General features: G+C 48.4%; 1 protein-coding gene and 3 long non-coding RNA genes across 10 annotated transcripts; 3 read left to right on the top strand and 1 right to left on the bottom strand.

The window, feature by feature from the left end:
* Positions 1–161: 161 nt before the first annotated feature.
* On the bottom strand, positions 162–2,532 carry LOC121077539. The gene is made up of 2 exons (XR_005824133.1): positions 2,183–2,532; positions 162–846 (listed from the first exon to the last, which is right to left on the bottom strand). It is a non-coding gene; the product is annotated as an uncharacterized LOC121077539 (long non-coding RNA).
* Positions 731–2,090, top strand: LOC121077548. 2 transcript variants are annotated; one of them, XR_005824137.1, is made up of 3 exons: positions 731–1,331; positions 1,417–1,467; positions 1,501–2,090. It is a non-coding gene; the product is annotated as an uncharacterized LOC121077548 (long non-coding RNA). The 2 variants fall into 2 exon arrangements; XR_005824138.1 differs by lacking the exon at positions 1,417–1,467.
* Positions 2,533–3,905: 1,373 nt separating the features above from the next.
* Positions 3,906–6,158, top strand: LOC121077646. 4 transcript variants are annotated; one of them, XR_005824218.1, is made up of 4 exons: positions 3,906–4,041; positions 4,123–4,146; positions 4,192–5,394; positions 5,545–6,158. It is a non-coding gene; the product is annotated as an uncharacterized LOC121077646 (long non-coding RNA). The 4 variants fall into 4 exon arrangements; XR_005824219.1 differs by having other exon boundaries at positions 4,195–5,394; XR_005824217.1 differs by lacking the exon at positions 4,123–4,146 and having other exon boundaries at positions 4,192–5,397; positions 5,548–6,158.
* Positions 6,159–12,368: 6,210 nt separating this feature from the next.
* On the top strand, positions 12,369–18,810 carry TAPBPL (TAP binding protein like). 3 transcript variants are annotated; one of them, XM_040573049.1, is made up of 8 exons: positions 12,369–12,826; positions 13,087–13,164; positions 13,281–13,523; positions 14,257–14,538; positions 15,131–15,469; positions 15,649–15,972; positions 16,701–16,793; positions 17,129–18,810. In XM_040573049.1, the coding sequence occupies exons 2-8, from the start codon at positions 13,116–13,118 to the stop codon at positions 17,167–17,169; spliced, it is 1,371 nt and encodes a 456-aa protein (XP_040428983.1). In that variant the 5' UTR covers positions 12,369–12,826; positions 13,087–13,115; the 3' UTR covers positions 17,170–18,810. The 3 variants fall into 3 exon arrangements, with proteins under 3 accessions (XP_040428983.1, XP_040428970.1, XP_040428974.1); XM_040573036.1 differs by lacking the exon at positions 17,129–18,810 and having other exon boundaries at positions 12,597–12,826; positions 16,701–17,121; XM_040573040.1 differs by lacking the exon at positions 17,129–18,810 and having other exon boundaries at positions 12,620–13,164; positions 16,701–17,121.
* Positions 18,811–19,652: the final 842 nt, after the last annotated feature.

The following is a 19,652-nucleotide window of genomic DNA, read 5'->3' on the forward strand; positions in this document are numbered from 1 at the left end:
AAGGAGGAGGCGGTGGACAAGGAGGAGGAGGAGGCCGTGGAGGAGGAGGAGATGGAGGAGGCATTGGCGGAGGTGGAGGTGGAGGAGGCCGTGGAGGTGGAGGAGGCTCTGGCGGAGGAGGAGGTGGTGGACAAGGAGGAGGAGGAGGTGGAGGAGGCGGTGGACGAGGAGGAAGAGGCAGTGTACAAGTAAGATTAGGCGGTGGTGGAGGACGTTGTGGACGAGGAGGAGGAGGCGGTGGAGGTGGAGGAGGAGGAGGAGGTGGTGGAGGACTAGGAGGTGGAGGAATCATAGGATCATTAGTGTTGGAGGAGACCTTCAAGTTTGTGCTGCAAGTGAAGCCACAGAAATTTTCAAATCCTTCTGCTGCCCCTCAGGGCATTGCCTCAGTGCAGCTTCAGTCTTGGGGACAGCATTTGTAATTGAGGCAGGGGTTGGCAGGAGCATCCTGTGTGAGGGACCTAAGACCCCAGCAAGGCTGTTGGGGCATCAATTGCCAATTCCTTTTCACTGAAGATGAGCATGGAAAAGTGGTGTTTTAGAAAGGATGCTGACAAACATGGGAAGTTGAGGAATTTCCACACTCAAGCCTAGAGCCACAATTCTCCTTCTGTCACCAGCATTGCACACCGGTGTCTGCTGTGTTCTCACCTCTGCACTTGAACAGCAGATACCCTCACTCCTTTCAGTGCGGACAGGGAGGATGATAAAGACCTAACGGCATAACATTGCACTCAAAAGTCCTCCTTGTCAGAAAAAAAAAAAAAAAACAAAGAGTGAGGGAGATTACAAGGACCTGTTTTTTTCCACCTCCACCGCCACCGCCACCTCCTCCTCCTCTACTACCTCCTCCTCCTCCTCTTCCTTGGCAGAAACTTGCTGGCCAAATGGCTCTGCGTGCCCCTGGCTAGGGCATGGTGGTAGCAATGATGGTGAGCCCAGCGATGTCAGGAGCAGTTGCCAGGGACCAGGTGTGCAAAGGTGGCTTCTCTGGGGAGGTCTGGTGGTGAGCGCTGCTCACCGCTCATAGTTCTAGTTCCATTGGACACCCAAGAGGAGCATGTCTCCGTGGCCCTGTAAGGCAGCAGCTGGCGGGTCCCAGCGTCTTCGTGACCCTGTGTGATGCGTTGCCTGTCCCCTGATTGGCTGGCTAGCGATTGTTAGCTGTTTTGCAAGTGTCTTGTCATCAATAGATGGTGTGTCTTCTCCTCCCTATATAAGGGCCAAAGGGTGGCAGTGGGAGGCAGAGTGTTGGAGACGGGAGACGGCAGATGGTATTGCAACTGGCAGTGTCAGAATAGGAGAAGGTAGCGGTGGTGGAGGAGGAGGAGGTAGTGGACAAGGAGGAGGAGGAGGAGGCGGCGGGAGGAGGAGGAGGCCGTGGAGGTGGTGGAGGTGGAGGAGGCATTGGCGGAGGTGGAGGTGGAGGAGGCCGTGGAGGTGGAGGAGGCTCTGGCGGAGGAAGAGGTGGTGGACAAGGAGGAGGAGGAGGTGGAGGAGGCTGTGGACGAGGAGGAAGAGGCAGCCTACAAGTAAGATTAGGCGGTGGTGGAGGACGTTGTGGACGAGGAGGAGGAGGCGGTGGAGGACGAGGAGGAGGTGGTGGAGGACTAGGAGGTGGAGGAATCATAGGATCATTAGTGTTGGAGGAGACCTTCAAGTTTGTGCTGCAAGTGAAGCCACAGAAATTTTCAAATCCTTCTGCTGCCCCTCAGGGCATTGCCTCAGTGCAGCTTCAGTCTTGGAGACAGCATTTGTAATTGAGGCAGGGGTTGGCAGGAGCATCCTGTGTGAGGGACCTAAGACCCCAGCAAGGCTGTTGGGGCATCAATTGCCAATTCCTTTTCACTGAAGATGAGCATGGAAAAGTGGTGTTTTAGAAAGGATGCTGACAAACATGGGAAGTTGAGGAATTTCCACACTCAAGTCTACAGCCACAATTCTCCTTCTGTCACCAGCATTGCACACCGGTGTCTGCTGTGTTCTCACCTCTGCACTTGAACAGCAGATACCCTCACTCCTTTCAGTGCGGACAGGGAGGATTGTAAAGACCTAACGGCATAACATTGCACTCAAAAGTCCTCCTTGTCAGAAAACAAAAAAAAAACAAAGAGTGAGGGAGATTACAAGGACCTCTTTTTTTCCACCTCTGCCGCCACGGCACCTTCTCCTCCTCTACTACCTCCTCCTCCTCCTCTACCGCCTCCTCTTCCTTGGCAGAAACTTGCTGGCCAAATGGCTCTGCGTGCCCCTGGCTAGGGCATGGTGGTAGCAATGATGGTTAGCCCAGCGATGTCAGGAGCAGTTGCCAGGGACCTGGTGTGCAAAGGTGGCTTCTCTGGGGAGGTCTGGTGGTGAGCGCTGCTCACCGCTCATAGTTCTAGTTCCATTGGACACCCAAGAGGAGCATGTCTCCGTGGCCCTGTAAGGCAGCAGCTGGCGGGTCCCAGCATCTTCGTGGCCCTGTGTGATGCGTTGCCTGTCCCCTGATTGGCTGGCTAGCAATTGTTAGCTGTTTTGCAAGCGACTTGTCATCAATAGATGGTGTGTCTTCTCCTCCCTATGTAAGGGCCAAAGGGTGGCAGTGGGAAGCAGAGTGCTGGAGACAGGAGACGGCAGATGGTATTGCAACTGGAGGTGTCAGAATAGGAGAAGGTAGCGGTGGTGGAGGAGGAGGAGGAGGTGGACAAGGAGGAGGAGGAGGAGGCGGCGGCAGAGGAGGAGGAGGCCGTGGAGGAGGAGGAGGTGGAGGAGGCATTGGCGGAGGTGGAGGTGGAGGAGGCCGTGGAGGTGGAGGAGGCTCTGGCGGAGGAAGAGGTGGTGGACAAGGAGGAGGAGGAGGTGGAGGAGGCGGTGGACGAGGAGGAAGAGGCAGTGTACAAGTAAGATTAGGCGGTGGTGGAGGACGTTGTGGACGAGGAGGAGGAGGCGGTGGAGGTGGAGGAGGAGGAGGAGGTGGTGGAGGACTAGGAGGTGGAGGAATCATAGGATCATTAGTGTTGGAGGAGACCTTCAAGTTTGTGCTGCAAGTGAAGCCACAGAAATTTTCAAATCCTTCTGCTGCCCCTCAGGGCATTGCCTCAGTGCAGCTTCAGTCTTGGGGACAGCATTTGTAATTGAGGCAGGGGTTGGCAGGAGCATCCTGTGTGAGGGACCTAAGACCCCAGCAAGGCTGTTGGGGCATCAATTGCCAATTCCTTTTCACTGAAGATGGGCATGGAAAAGTGTTGTTTTAGAAAGGATGCTGACAAACTTGGGAAGTTGAGGAATTTCCACACTCAAGCCTAGAGCCACAATTCTCCTTCTGTCACCAGCATTGCACACCGGTGTCTGCTGTGTTCTCACCTCTGCACTTGAACAGCAGATACCCTCACTCCTTTCAGTGCGGACAGGGAGGATTGTAAAGACCTAACGGCATAACATTGCACTCAAAAGTCCTCCTTGTCAGAAAACAAAAAAAAAAAACAAAGAGTGAGGGAGATTACAAGGACCTCTTTTTTTCCACCTTTACCGCCACCGCCACCTCCTCCTCCTCTACTGCCTCCTCCTCCTCCTCTACCGCCTCCTCTTCCTTGGCAGAAACTTGCTGGCCAAATGGCTCTGCGTGCCCCTGGCTAGGGCATGGTGGTAGCAATGATGGTGAGCCCAGCGATGTCAGGAGCAGTTGCCAGGGACCTGGTGTGCAAAGGTGGCTTCTCTGGGGAGGTCTGGTGGTGAGCGCTGCTCACCGCTCATAGTTCTAGTTCCATTGGACACCCAAGAGGAGCATGTCTCCGTGGCCCTGTAAGGCAGCAGCTGGCGGGTCCCAGCATCTTCGTGGCCCTGTGTGATGCGTTGCCTGTCCCCTGATTGGCTGGCTAGCGATTGTTAGCTGTTTTGCAAGCGACTTGTCATCAATAGATGGTGTGTCTTCTCCTCCCTATGTAAGGGCCAAAGGGTGGCAGTGGGAGGCAGAGTGTTGGAGACGGGAGACGGCAGATGGTATTGCAACTGGCAGTGTCAGAATAGGAGAAGGTAGCGGTGGTGGAGGAGGAGGAGGCGGTGGACAAGGAGGAGGAGGAGGAGGCGGCAGAGGAGGAGGAGGCCGTGGAGGAGGAGGAGGTGGAGGAGGCATTGGCGGAGGTGGAGGTGGAGGAGGCCGTGGAGGTGGAGGAGGCTCTGGCGGAGGAGGAGGTGGTGGACAAGGAGGAGGAGGAGGTGGAGGAGGCGGTGGACGAGGAGGAAGAGGCAGTGTACAAGTAAGATTAGGCGGTGGTGGAGGACGTTGTGGACGAGGAGGAGGAGGCGGTGGTGGTGGAGGAGGAGGAGGAGGTGGTGGAGGACTAGGAGGTGGAGGAATCATAGGATCATTAGTGTTGGAGGAGACCTTCAAGTTTGTGCTGCAAGTGAAGCCACAGAAATTTTCAAATCCTTCTGCTGCCCCTCAGGGCATTGCCTCAGTGCAGCTTCAGTCTTGGGGACAGCATTTGTAATTGAGGCAGGGGTTGGCAGGAGCATCCTGTGTGAGGGACCTAAGACCCCAGCAAGGCTGTTGGGGCATCAATTGCCAATTCCTTTTCACTGAAGATGAGCATGGAAAAGTGGTGTTTTAGAAAGGATGCTGACAAACATGGGAAGTTGAGGAATTTCCACACTCAAGTCTACAGCCACAATTCTCCTTCTGTCACCAGCATTGCACACCGGTGTCTGCTGTGTTCTCACCTCTGCACTTGAACAGCAGATACCCTCACTCCTTTCAGTGCAGACAGGGAGGATTATAAAGACCTAACGGCATAACATTGCACTCAAAAGTCCTCCTTGTCAGAAAACAAAAAAAAAAACAAAGAGTGAGGGAGATTACAAGGACCTCTTTTTTTTCCACCTCTACCGCCACCGCCACCTCCTCCTCCTCTACTGCCTCCTCCTCCTCCTCTACCGCCTCCTCTTCCTTGGCAGAAACTTGCTGGCCAAATGGCTCTGCGTGCCCCTGGCTAGGGCATGGTGGTAGCAATGATGGTGAGCCCAGCGATGTCAGGAGCAGTTGCCAGGGACCTGGTGTGCAAAGGTGGCTTCTCTGGGGAGGTCTGGTGGTGAGCGCTGCTCACCGCTCATAGTTCTAGTTCCATTGGACACCCAAGAGGAGCATGTCTCCGTGGCCCTGTAAGGCAGCAGCTGGCGGGTCCCAGCATCTTCGTGACCCTGTGTGATGCGTTGCCTGTCCCCTGATTGGCTGGCTAGCGATTGTTAGCTGTTTTGCAAGTGTCTTGTCATCAATAGATGGTGTGTCTTCTCCTCCCTATATAAGGGCCAAAGGGTGGCAGTGGGAGGCAGAGTGCTGGAGACAGGAGACGGCAGATGGTACTGCAACTGGCAGTGTCAGAATAGGAGAAGGTAGCGGTGGTGGAGGAGGAGGAGGTAGTGGACAAGGAGGAGGAGGAGGCGGCGGCAGAGGAGGAGGAGGCCGTGGAGGAGGAGGAGGTGGAGGAGGCATTGGCGGAGGTGGAGGTGGAGGAGGCCGTGGAGGTGGAGGAGGCTCTGGCGGAGGAGGAGGTGGTGGACAAGGAGGAGGAGGAGGTGGAGGAGGCGGTGGACTAGGAGGAAGAGGCAGTGTACAAGTAAGATTAGGCGGTGGTGGAGGACGTTGTGGACGAGGAGGAGGAGGCGGTGGAGGTGGAGGAGGAGGAGGAGGTGGTGGAGGACTAGGAGGTGGAGGAATCATAGGATCATTAGTGTTGGAGGAGACCTTCAAGTTTGTGCTGCAAGTGAAGCCACAGAAATTTTCAAATCCTTCTGCTGCCCCTCAGGGCATTGCCTCAGTGCAGCTTCAGTCTTGGGGACAGCATTTGTAATTGAGGCAGGGGTTGGCAGGAGCATCCTGTGTGAGGGACCTAAGACCCCAGCAAGGCTGTTGGGGCATCAATTGCCAATTCCTTTTCACTGAAGATGAGCATGGAAAAGTGGGGTTTTAGAAAGGATGCTGACAAACATGGGAAGTTGAGGAATTTCCACACTCAAGCCTAGAGCCACAATTCTCCTTCTGTCACCAGCATTGCACACCGGTGTCTGCTGTGTTCTCACCTCTGCACTTGAACAGCAGATACCCTCACTCCTTTCAGTGCGGACAGGGAGGATTATAAAGACCTAACGGCATAACATTGCCCTCAAAAGTCCTCCTTGTCAGAAAACAAAAAGAAAAACAAAGAGTGAGGGAGATTGCAAGGACCTGTTTGTTTTTTTCTTATAGAGCAGAATACTAATTACGAATTGGTTGATTTTTTTAACAAGTACACTCGTTTTAAAATAAAATGTATTTGTTGAGACAACAAATGAGGCTGTTGAGGTGAAAATGGGCATCAATGAATAGAGATATATGCTACACTTGTGACTCCTGATTTTGTTGCAGATGTAGGATAAAGCTGGCCATGCAAAGAGCCTTCTCTTATTGATGGAGGCAGCCGTTCATAGTTGTTGATGAACCTGGGCTGGGCACTGGGTACTGAAAGCATGAGCTACACTGTACTTGCAGCTTAAATGGTGCCCTTGAGATTTTACCATATGAGGATGATTTCTTCACCAGACATATGCCCTCACGATAACATAATCTGAGCTGTGGGGATGGTGGGTTGGTCCTGACATCAGGAGCAGGAGTAGCAGTAGTGATAGATTCTTATTTTTTATTTTTAAATCAATTTTCTTCCCCTAGAGATCTTTTTTTTAGGAAGTCTCATCATGCTTCACCCATAAACTTGTCTGCACAGGTGCCCTGTGGAAAATACAAATAGCACCTCAATTTTATGCAACAGAAGCAGAAGCAAATGAACACAGGAGATGTGAGCTGGGCCAAGTGCAGCTGAAGTCAGGTGCTCTGTTCCTTTGCCTTGTGCCTTAACTGCCTCGCAAAAGCAAACTGGCCATCCTTTAAAGTTGCTTACAAAAACACACCTGTCCTCAAAACATCCATGATACTCATTCTGTCTTCAAAACCCATGAAACAGGTCACCCAGTATTATTGCTCTCTGTTTTAAGCAGGGAAGTTGTCAGATGTGAGAACATACAGTTACCCAGCTTTCTTGGCTGCCATTACGTCTTCCTCCTCCTCCATGTGTCATGTGCCTGAATTTGAAAGAAGCTGAGCACCAAACTGTAGACCACAGCTGTCCAAGAATCAGGCGCCAGCATCTATACTTGGTGCTTAAAAATAGAGGCAGTCAAAATTATGGACAGTTTGGAGAGAAAAAAAAGAAAGACCCTTAAATGATAGCGCCTGAGAGTAAGTCAGTGTTCATGGCTGGTATAAGAGACCACTAAAAAGTTAGTCCAACCTATTAACCATTTGATCAGCTACTTAGATTTTGTAAACTGGCATGGCTGTGCTGAAATAGTGGTTTATGGTAGGTGTGAATCAGCCTCATTTCACCTCTAGCATTGCTGCTATTCTGGTTCTGGCCTACTTCTGTCAATGCCAGCAGGTTTTGTTCTTATATCTCCCTTTTCCTGGAGATTGCATGACTTAAATTCCAGCCTCGCTGCCACTGGCCTTGCTTCTTCCCCAGCCAGGAGGTGCCAGCATCAGGTACAGAGAGGATGCAACCTCAGCCAATGTGAGATAGCTAAAGGTGTGGGTTAGAGATAGGGATGCCACAACTTCTACCTCTTTGGGTATAGATACAACATCTAGGAAACTAGATATGGATCATTTTCGGATGCACTGGAGAGACACAAGGTGTTAATTCACAGAGAAAGAGACAAATTCGCCCCCGTGAATACACATCTATAATTCTGTAAGCTGTAAATTTGATTGAGTCAACAAGATTCATTTACAATCTTGCCTTAAGCATATACGGTGCAAGCTGAAATCCACAGTGATCTCCAGGTTAGCCTGGTTAATCCAACTCTAGGAGAGGGAAGACAGTACAAGGAGGTGGAGGTCACTTCCAGAACAGCATGTACCCACCTAGCAAATGCCAGCTGGTAGCCACTTCATACTTCACCTCTCATTTAACACTAGAGGAGAGCTGTGGACTGGTGTCAGATGCAGTCTGTTTAATCAGAGGAGGCATGCCAAACTAGCTCAGTGTTGATGGTCCCACTCATTAGCAGAGTCAGCAGAAGCTTTTGGGGAGCTGCAAGGAACAGAATTTGCCTGAGCATTGCGTGAGCATAATGCTGGCTTAGTGTAAAAAGCGAGGCTATGGTTTGGATTCAGCAAGTCCTTAGGCTCCTAATTTAAGCTTGTAGCTTGACTGATGGAAAGTTTAGATAAATAAGGCTGACAGATCTTGTGGTGTTTCCTCTCGCTGGAAGAATTGGAACTGAAATGATGGCACCATGGATATCAGAGAGGTCAGAGCAGGGCAAAAAGGCTCAGGGCAAAAGAATGGGAAGACTGGAAAGAAGAAAGGTAAGTGGTTTGGATAGAGGACAGCTGACTAAATATGGGTGTCATGGGGAGAGGCAAATGGAGAAAGGTAAAAGGGCACAGGAATGAAGAGAAGAGGGATGTGGAAGAGGTGATGGGGCTTCAAATATGCTAGGAGGAAATGTCTGAATTCAAGACATGCTAGGAGGATAGGGGTGACATTTAGAGCAGCAGAGACCTATGGGGATATTAAGGGGAATAGAGAGATTATTTTATATTATTTGGTTTCTACTGACAAAGTAAGATGAGCCTGGTGAACTCAGTGAACTGCAGACTCTATTTTGAATTGTAATTTTTACAGTGAACCTCACTCTGTGGCACAACCTCTTTTCTGGGTTAGAATATTCAGCCAATGTATTGTTGAAATGCAAGCTGAGAGGCCACTGTGAAACCACAAAGAGTCACCAGTTTTGACATTCCTGCGCACTCATCATTTGCTGCCAACAGCAGATTTTCTGGATAAATGCTTCTCCTTGGAGAATCACAGAATCACAGAATCATCTAGGTTGGAAGAGACCTCCCAGATCACCGAGTCCAACATCTGTCCTAACACTAACAAGACCTCCACTAAACCATATCACTAAGCTCAACATCTAAACGTCTCTTAAAGACCTCCAGGGATGGCGACTCAACCACTTCCCTGGGCAGCCCATTCCAATGCCTAACAACCCTTTCAGTAAAGAAGTTCCTCCTAATATCCAACCTAAACCTCCCCTGGCGCAACTTTAGCCCATTCCCCCTTGTCCTGTCACCAGGCACGTGGGAGAATAGACCAACCCCTACCTCCCTGCAGCCTCCTTTAAGGTACCTATAGAGAGCAAAAAGGTTGCCCCTGAGCCTCCTCTTCTCCAGGCTGAACAATCCCAGCTCCCTCAGCCGCTCCTTGTAAGACTTGTTCTCCAGACCCCTCACCAGCTTCGTCGCCCTTCTCTGGACTCTCTTGAGCACCTCCATGTCCTTCTTGTACTGAGGGGCCCAAAACTGAACACAGTACTTGAGGTGCGGCCTCACCAGAGCCGAGTACAGAGGGACAATCACTTCCCTAGACCTGCTGGCCACACTGTTTCTTACACAAGCCAGGATGCTGTTGGCCTTCTTGGCCACCTGAGCCAGCACGCTGCTGGCTCATATTCAGCCGACTATCAACCAGTACTCCCAGGTCCTTCTCTGCCTGGCAGCTTTCCAGCCACTCATCTCCCAGCCTGTAGCGCTGCTTGGGATTGTTGCACCCCAGATGCAGGACCCGGCACTTGGCCTTGTTGAACTTACAGTTCAACAGTTGACCTCAGCCCATCGGTCCAGCCTATCCAGATCCTCCTGCAGAGCCTTCCTACCCTCGAGCAGGTCGACACACGCACCTAACTTGGTGTCATCTGCAAACTTACTGAGGGTGCACTCGATCCCCTCATCCAGATCATCGATAAAGATATTAAAGAAGACCAGCCCCAGCACTGAGCCCTGGGGGACTCCACTAGTAACTGGCCTCCAACTGGATGTGGCTCCATTCACCACAACTCTTTGGGCCTGGCCATCCAGCCAGTTTTTAACCCAACGAAGTGTACGCCAGTCCAAGCCACGAGCAGCCAGTTTCTTGAGGAGAATGTTGTGGGAAACAGTGTCAAAAGCCTTAAGAGAAGGGGCTGGAAGCTCCCTATCAGTGTTATATATTAACATGGCATGGTATTTCTTCAGGGGTGAGAGGGTAGGTTACCTACTGACACATAAATCCAGGCTGGACTAAGAAATTACTCTCCAGGCCTCTATTTCCCAAAACCGACTGAACACAGACAAGGTGAAGTTTATCTGAACAATGTTTGTTATTTTGCAAAACTGTGTAACTCCTTGTTGCTTTCTTAAGAATAAAAAAATATTATGGTTAAAAAATGCATCAAAATCTGTCTTATTTTGTTTTCTTAGTTTCATCACAGTAACATTTGCTTTGATTTCTAATCAGATGTGGTTTCTGTACCCTCATATTCATTATTTCATCTGCTCCATTCAGTATAATTTTTCTGGTTGAAGACTAAGGCTATGCATCAGCAACAAATATTTTTATTCTTGACCTCGTCCTCTTTGCATAGTCACTTTATCCTTCCTCGTTAACTTATTTACTTGTATGAAAAACTTTCTCTTCTAAAAATTAATTTTCCAGATTAACATCATATTATGTCTACAAACACTTGAAGAAGAATTTTCTTTGACAATCTATCTCCTTATTCATCACTTATATTCAGTAACATTGTGACTGTTGATCCTGGTAGCCACATAGAGCTTTTACTCCTCTTGGGGTGCAATTTCCATGACCGCTGTGCATTCCTCACAGCAATTCTGGGCTTCTTTCACATCCAGTTCCCTCACTGCTATAGTCCACTTCAAAGACTTCTCTCATTTCCTTTATTTATTTGTTTGTTTGTTTCCCTTTTGAAGCAAAACCTCCAAGTACTGTACAGACCTATTTTTATTCAGCTGCCTGCTTCATTTATATGTAAGCAAATTATGATCACGTGCTCCAAATTTATTTTTAATGACCACCTGCTCTATGACTTAACTGTTATTTACACCGAACAAATCTCTTGTAGGCTCAGTGACTGTTTTGTGAAGGAATTTGTTCCGTCATGTTGAGACTTATAGGCCTAAGCACCACTATGAGTATCAGAGATTATTCTCCAGTCATTAAATGTGAAATTAGTTTAGTTTCCCATGGTAGCATAGCTCCTACTGGGATTTATCACCCAGTATTAGTACTCTCTCTACATATCCAATTATGAACTGGAGTGGTTCACAGTTGTTTCTGAGCTGCACCAAAAAAAGGCACCTCTTTTGAAATTTTTTTGGCAATTTCACCTATTATACTATTTTTGTTCTTCATTTCTATCTGTCCTGAACAGCAGGATATTTTAATACCAGGGGTGACTGGTATTCTACCATATTTCTGTTACTTGCAGGATAGCTAGTTTCCACCCCATATTAGTTGTTAATATTTATTTCATACAAATATCTGGAAGGGAGTTAAAAACATAATGGAGCCGAAGGCTCCCTAATAGTAGCAGCAAATATAAAAAAGGGCAATGGCAGCAAACTGAAGCTTGGGGAGGTTCTGTCTCAATGCCCTCTGGTGTCACCCCCTTCCCAGGACTGAACTCGACATACCTTTGGCTGCCTGCCTTGTCTGCTGTTATTCTCTTACCACAGTTACTATATTCTTCCCCTTGTTGTCTAGACTTCTGCCCATTGATACCTCTTTATCTGTCATGATACACCTATTTGACTGTTTTTTGTATTCCTGTGTACAAAAATAGGTACACTGCTCTCTCCCAGCAGTTGCATCATCGTCAAAGAGATCTTTTGCATGTGATACATACACTGTAAAATTATATTTACTAACTAGCTCAGTAAGATGTACAACATTTTACTGGAGCTGTTTCCTTTAGCCAGGCCAATCCAGCATGCAGCGTGTTGCAGCTTTGGAGACTGGAAAAGAGCCCCAGCTTCTGCAAACCTCTGGAGGGATTTGATTACACAGAGCTGTCAGGAGTGGCTTGCTCCTGCAAGCCTTGTCCTTGCTTGAGGACAAACTTTGTCAATACTACTGTGTTCAAGCCACTCTACAGGCAGTAAGCCATGACTCGTTTCACAGACACAACTTCCCCCAGCTCCTGTGCATAAAAAGCTACTGGCCAAATCAGCTCCTTTAGGCTTGAAATGCAGTTTTGGCCCCACCGGTGCAGCAGGTAGAATTAATATTCCCTGTGAGGCTTTTCTAAGTGGGACTGGAGTGGTTAATGAGGATGGGATGGGGATGCAAGGGATAAGTGCATATCAAGAATTAATTGGAACAAACTGGGGTGGTTTCACTGCTGAGCAGGTGTCTGTCCAGCACAAATCCTGCTTGGGCTGGGCTTCAGGAAGTTGTATTGGAAGAGATGGAGAGATTGCTATCATGTTTGCTGCGCATGCGTACACATGCTTATAGCAGGCCACAGCAGGGCTAGGTTGTGTTACTGCAGGGCTTGAAAGACAGAAGAGAGGAACAGACCACCAGAGGAAAAAAAAAAGGCCATTTTCTCCCAATACATCTGAAAGATGTGAAAAAAGGCAGTAGTTAAAATGTCATCAGAGCTCATCCATTCTCTCTCTAACAGCTGTGCTCAGGCTTGTTTTTTTTTCCATGATGTTTTTTTCCCATGAAGCAAGGGCTGACTTGGCAGCTTGTGGCTCCACAGTCACCGAGCAAAACAGCTCCCATATGCTTCATGGCAGTTAGAGAAGGATCCACAGGGAAAAAAAAAATACAGCTTCAAGCTCCAAACTTCTCGCAAAACTAAAATCTTCTAAAAAGCAAGCATACAGAGATGCAGCAGCTTTCACGGGGTGCTCAGTGAGCCAAGGGTGGTGAGAAAGGCTGACATAGCATTGACTCTTAAAAAGGTATCCAGCAAAAGCAGCCTTTCTTTAGGGTTTGGGGATGCTCCTTGATCCCATTTCCCTGCTGTCTCAAACCTTCAGCATTATGCCCTCCTGTTAAGACTCCTGTGCTTGGTAAAGAAAGAGTTAACGGGCTTAATGGTGTTGTGCTTTTTTTTTTCTTTTTCCTTCTGCTTTGCCAGAGTGAAAGTGAAATTAAAACCACGAGTGCTGCTAGCAGTCTGGGGCAGGGGCTGATTCCTGTAAGTTTTTCTGTGTTTCAGCCAGCTGGAAGCCCTTCCCTGGGTTCAACATGATCAGAGAGCTCATCCTGTGCTGCTGCGTGCTGGCTCTGCATGCGGGTGAGTCGGGGCCGGATCCTGCACTTCCACCCCCCAAAGGCTGCACCCTCAGCAGGGCTGGGAGAACAGCCTGGAAGAGGTTTATGCATTAAACTGTTTCTCTTCCCTCCCTAAAGGGCCAACGGAAGATCCCACAACAGTGCCTCAGTTTCGCAGGGTGGATATCGTCCTGGGCTGCTCCTATGTGTGGGATGGAGGATTGCTGCATGGCTTCGGTGGCTCGCTCTCCAAGCACCCTGCTACCCTAGTGCTAAGGGGTATCAGCTTCACAGATGACGGGAGCTTGGGAGATGTAACTGACTACGAAGTCCCACGGGGAAATCCTGACTCCTCTCCTCCCATCATCTTTGAAGCCTCAGGTGAGTGGGAGAGTTGGGGTATGAGAGCTGCCTCCAGGGTTTTGACTGTTCACATGCACCAGGCTTGTACAAAAGATCCCTTGCCAAAAACAGCTGAGTAATTATGCCACTGTGTGTTGTTATTGCAACCTTAAAGAGCATTCCTATCTTTTGTCTTTGCTAATATCAGTTTCTTGGTAAGTGTGCATGAAGCCGAGCTGTCCCTCTCAGAGGGCCAGTAGCAGGTACTGGGAAGCATGTAGGTCACTTATGGGTGGTCATGTAAGATGCTTATGCCTACACATAAGCCCGTGCTTTGATCAAAAATACATACAGCCTGTCCCTATATCCAGCCACTCCTGCCTTCTTGACACACTTTCTTTCCTTAATTGAGATGCTTCAGTGTTCCCTTTGTGTCTGGATTCGGGCCCCAAAAGAATAAACATTGCAAGTCTTCACTGGGTAGTTCACATACACAGCTTACTTTTTTGAGCTAGCTGAAGGGAATCTGTTCTGCTTATTCTCCTTTCCTAGCAGATTCCTTTGCTCACAGCAAACTCTGTGCAGGAGGAAATACAACTACCAGACTGAGGGATGTAAAGAAATCACAACTAGCCTCTCATATTCTTTACTGGCCTTAATAAGCCTAGCCTTGCATTTCTGCACCCTGACTGACCCCCACAGCACATCTCATCAATTTACTTTGCCTTCCTTTCGGACCCGGTTGGCTAAATCTCCTTCTCTCTCCTCACAGCCCAGTCGGTGTCCATCCCACACGCAGAGACCCTGCTGCACATGGACTGCAACGGGGAGGAGGTGAGCTGTGAGGTCTCCCTGTACAGCTCCCGGTGGGACGGCGAGGGGCCCTGCCGAGCCTCCTGGTTCATGGCCACTCTGCGGCTCTCTGGTGGGATCAGCATCGCCCTGGTGCTCAGAGGACCCTGCCCTGGCGGACAGGGGGAGGAGGGACACGATGCAGTGCTGCACCCAAAGCTGAGGATTCCTATGAGCAAGGAGGGGACGCTGCTGACCACAGGTGACCAGGTGGCTGAGGGTATCCCCACAGCACTGAGGGACATGAAGGAGGGGAGGCTGCCACCCTAAGAGCCCTATGACCCACCTCTCATCAGGCCCTGAGGGCTGCCAGAGGAGTTCCTTAGGAAAAGACAGGTTGTGCAGACCCCTTTTATAAAGGTCCTTCCTCGAGGACAGTCTTGCCACGCCCTGTGCCTCCTCTCTGAGTTTCCAATGCCCTGTCCACTGAGGATAGCACAGAGTCACAGAGTGGCTGAGGTGGGCAGGCCCCTCTGGGCCATTGCTCCAGCAGGGACACCCAGAGTAGGTTGCCCAGAGCCATGTCCAGTCAGCTTTTCAAGATCTCCGGGGAGGGAGACTCAAGCATGTGCTTCAAGACCATGGCATGCACTTGGAGTCCACCTGTTTGTCCACCTACTAACCCCACTGGGCTGGCTTCCTCCAGTTCTTCAGCCCACGTGGCCCCTGGGGCACCACATAAGGTGCCACCTCTGTGTGAGGACAGCACTGCCCGCGCTTCCCACCTGAGGGTGCCTTTTTTAACCACATCTGTTTAACTCACTGCTTGTCTGTATCCTTCTTTCTGTTTCTAGTTGAATTTCAATCATCATCAAGCAACACTTCCCTGCGCACACGTCTCGGCGGCTCTGTTACGCTCGACTGCCGCTTTGCCTTGGCCCCCAGCTCCGTGCTGTCCTCCCTGGAGTGGAGGAGACAGCACCGAGGGAGAGGCCGGAGCGTTTACCAGTACCAGGTGGGGAGCACAGGCCCTGCAATGCAGCCGAAAGTCCACGTGGACATGGCACAACTGGGGAGTGGAGACGCATCACTGAGCCTGCAAGAAGCAACTGTGGATGACGAAGGGATGTACATTTGTCTGGTGTCCACTGCACAGCACCAGGCCCAGCACAACATCCAGCTGCTTGTGGCTGGTGAGGAAGGCAAATCCCTGGGGGTTACAGAAGTCCCATGTTCCCAGGCACTGAAACTTCACTCAGCACCCTTACTCTGTTGCTCCCAACACACATTGTCACAGGCAGCTTGTGGGTGGATGGCACTCGTGTTGCCTGCTAACAGTTACTAAGTCTAATCCCTGTTTTTCCCTCCCCAGAGCCCCCAAGGGTCCGTGTGCTTCCATCAGTGGTGTCATTCGAGAGCGATGAGACAATTACACTGTCCTGCATCATTGCTGGCTATTACCCCCTGGATGTCTCGGTGAGCTGGACACAGAGGTCTCCTGAGCATGAAGAGGAAATTCGTCTCTCAGACACACGTTTCTCCAGTCACCGGCAAAGCCAGGATGGCACCTACAGCATCACCTCCTACCTCAGCCTCAGCTCCGCCACAGCACAAGCACCAGCCACCTACACCTGCTATGTTTCACACGTGGCTCTGGAGGAGCCCATCTCTGTTAGTGCCCATCTGAAGGCACCAGGTAAGTGCCAGGGGTGGAGGGTCAAGTCCTTCGTCCTGCCTGGACCTCCTGCCACCTCATCAACCACCACAAGGATTAAAATCTCTGAAATGCACCACACTTGCCTGTTTCTTCCTGCTCTCCTTCTGGTGTCTTCTTGTACTCATCCTCTCTTCCCATTTGCTTTCAATCTCTTAGCCTGCATCTCAGCCCCTGAAGATTTTTCTGGGAGCAAGTATCTAATTTCCTTGAGGGGAAAAGAAATTTTATGACCGAAAGTTGAGCAACAGAGCAAAAGTTTGTAGCATGCGGGCTGGAGTCCACTTGGACAGACACAAGAGAACAGCCATGACCCAAGGAGTTAGGTGCCTAGCTGAAGCTGATGTTCAGCTGGAGGCTGAAGCTGCTCAGGAGTTGTAGTCCCAGCAGTGCAACAAGTGCTTCTCCCCTTTGGAGCTGATGTGCAGTTGCTGCTCTTCTTGCTCTCCTTCCTAATGGGTCATTGCTTCTATGTATCCTTCTGACCCAGCAGGGAAAAGCATCCAATGCTGCTGTTTAATAAATTACGACACATCGGTCTAGCCAGTATAACTGGCCCTGTGTCTGTGGCTTTAGCGCACGTGTTTCATGTCACATTGGTGTATCTGACAAGAGCACGTGCTGTGTGGGCTTGTTGAATCGTGACAACTCGCTGTCTGCTCGGCTGCTCAAGTGAGTGTAATGTCCCTGATCCTCCTCTTCCTCTACAGAGCACAAGGGATGGGAAGGACTGATGGGGGTGCTCATTGCCACTGCCATTTTCATTTCTGTCCTCTTCGCTGTGCTCAGACGGAAAAGAGCAGGTAGGAGGTTAAGCACCAAGCTACTTCCCTGGTATGGGAGATGGAGCAAGGGACATCTTCCTTAAATTGGCAGCTCGGTGCCACTGGTGGGGAGGTCCTGCTGCCCTCTCCCTTTCCTCCATTGCCTCTGCAGTGTGCAGGGCTACCATCCCATAGCTGCAGTCCTCCTGCCCTTCCAACGCCTCTTGGCAGGGCAAGGATGCAGTGCTCTTCTCCATTCACTTCTGGTGGATCCCTGCACAGGGTGATGTTCTGTACCACTTTGGTCTTACTGAATCTTAGGTGTGTTTTTTTTTTTTTCTTTTTCTTCTTTTTTTTCCCCCTCTTATTTTCAGCTAAGCCAAAGTCTGAGCAACTTCTAACAGTTTTGGAGTAAAAGAAGCTCATGTCACCCACCCGCCCTCCTTTGTCTCCCTTCTCTTGACACATTCTACTCAGGAGAGCCAGCCTTGTCCATATATTGGACGAAAGCTATTGGTCAGTATGGGAACAGCAGGACTGCCCTTGCTGGAGGAGTTGAGTGGCCATTCAGAGACAGAGGCTGAAAAGAAACACTGGAAAATACGCCTTCATCTCAGGAGGGCAACACTGACAGGCTCAGCTCTTTGCTGGGATGCCGTGTTAGATGGAATATGCATGCATTTTTAGAAATTACCCTTTTTCAATTTCAGGGAAAAATAGTTTGTATATATATATATATGCTTGTATTACTGTATGTGTGCATGTGTCTGTATAGATATGTGTATGTACATGTACATGTAAATAGGTATGTGTCTGCAAATGTGTGTAAGTACATTCAGGTAATATTAAGCTTTTTAAGTAAGATATTTATTTTTTATGTATGCATATGTTTTATCTGTAGTGTTGGACAAATAAGTAGGTACTTCAGAATTGGTACTTCAAAATGGTTAACCCTCACACTGGGGTAAGTTATGGCTTAAACTGTTTGAATGTCCAGCAATCAGAAAAATATGATGAAAATTCTCCATTGAAAAGTTACAATATTTTTTTTAATAGAAATTTCACTGGCAGACGTTTATAAGGTGGAAAAGATCTGTGATTCTGTAGTTGTGAAAAAGATAGACTCACTTAAAAACCTTTTCTGCCTAACAGGGAATTTGAAGGTAACACTCAAAAATCTTGTATATAAGCAATGGGAATAAATAAATTAATTAATTAATTAATAGATAGTAGAAGGAAGGTGTAGATGGAAAGAAAGTTAATGGTACACAAGTGAGAACTTATGAAGCATACGTGAAGCATACAAACTGATAAGGACTGCTCAAAATATCTGGGAAAAAATGGATTGCTGCAACTGCTAAAGGCTCTTGGAAGATTTTTTTCAAAATATGTTGGAATCCGAGAAATCCTAGCAACAGCCTCGTACAAGGTGGATATAGGTAAAGCTGTTAACAGAGAAGATTTCAGATGGAGACTTTTTGATACAGAGAAGACAAATGTTGTAAAAAGAAGTAGAATTATGTATCCAGATTACATGAGGAGAGTAACAACTTTCTAATCTACCTGTGAAATAAGGACGGTTTTTAACAGCTTTTATTAAGCTTAAGTATTTTCAGATCAGTAGGCCAAGATAATTTGCATCTCAACATCATAAAAGATTGGGCTGAGAAGGTGTCTGGTCCAATGGAGTTAGATATTTAAACATTCTGGAATACTAGAGAAATTCCAAGGTATTGGAAGAGCAAATTGTGCCAGTGTTCATAGACAAAAAGTAAGACAACCACATGACTGTTAAATAGCAATAGTCATAGGTAAGACAGTGTGAAGCTAATACAAATCAGCTAACAACAGCTTCAAAAATGAAAATAACATTAATAATTTGGTATGTTGCTTTATTTTTTTAAAAAGTTGTGAGAAAAATAACTCAATTCGTTGATTAAATAATACATTTGTTTGGTAAAAATACTTGTGCAGATTTAAGAAACCAATGAATTTGTAAATCAGCAAGACATTCCAAAGAAAAAAAATATATATATAGTGTATGTATGCATCATAATTTGCATCATGTGTATTAATTACTGCCTTAACAGACAAATATCAAAATTTAATTGTTCAAAAAGAAGTATCAGTCACTGCTGCAAGTGTGTGCCTCTGCAAAAACTGATGGTGATCCCAGTGCTTTTCCACATTTGGATCAGGAGATACAATTATAAAAATTATTGTTGATAAAAAATTGCAAATGGCAAGATAGGTAGCTAAAGTGGAGGGAGTCCTTTAGACCTACATAAGCCACTAGATGTTCAGCAATGCTCATCTGTTAAGTTGACCGTAATCAAACAAGACGAGATGCTCAGTAATGCTAGTGGCATCTCCCTGGGTACTGGACCACCACACTGTCTCAATGCTCAATGATCTCAATGATCTGTCAGTCACTGTTAGTAAGCAGAACACCTTGAAGTGACCATTGGAAGAAGGTAACTGCTGGCAGAAGCAGCTTTTGCTTGTAGCATTTTTTGGTGCATACCCTCACTCCCAGAGAGTGCTAATCTGGAGCTTTTTGCACTGCCCAGTGTATTCAAAGCAACCCCAAGATAAGGGATGAGTGTTTGGATGCAGGTATGTGGCAGCTTCTGTTTGTGACTGAGAACACCGAGCAGAAGCACAGCAAAACCTGGAGCTGCCACAGCTGTCTGCAGTGCAGGTGCACACATTTAAAAATATATGTATGCTGAAAGCTTGGAGGTGGTACAGAGCTAAACGACAGGAACAATTAGGAAGCTCAGAAAATGCCTTCTGGGGAGGCATTTTGAGACATTGCTCTGGTCTTACTAAGATAGTTTCTCTTAACTACATTACAGAAGGTAGGGTACTGATGGCACCATAACCTGCAGAGAGATG

This window comes from Cygnus olor, chromosome 1 (assembly GCF_009769625.2).
Source record: "Cygnus olor isolate bCygOlo1 chromosome 1, bCygOlo1.pri.v2, whole genome shotgun sequence".
Classification (NCBI taxonomy): Eukaryota; Metazoa; Chordata; class Aves; order Anseriformes; family Anatidae; genus Cygnus; species Cygnus olor.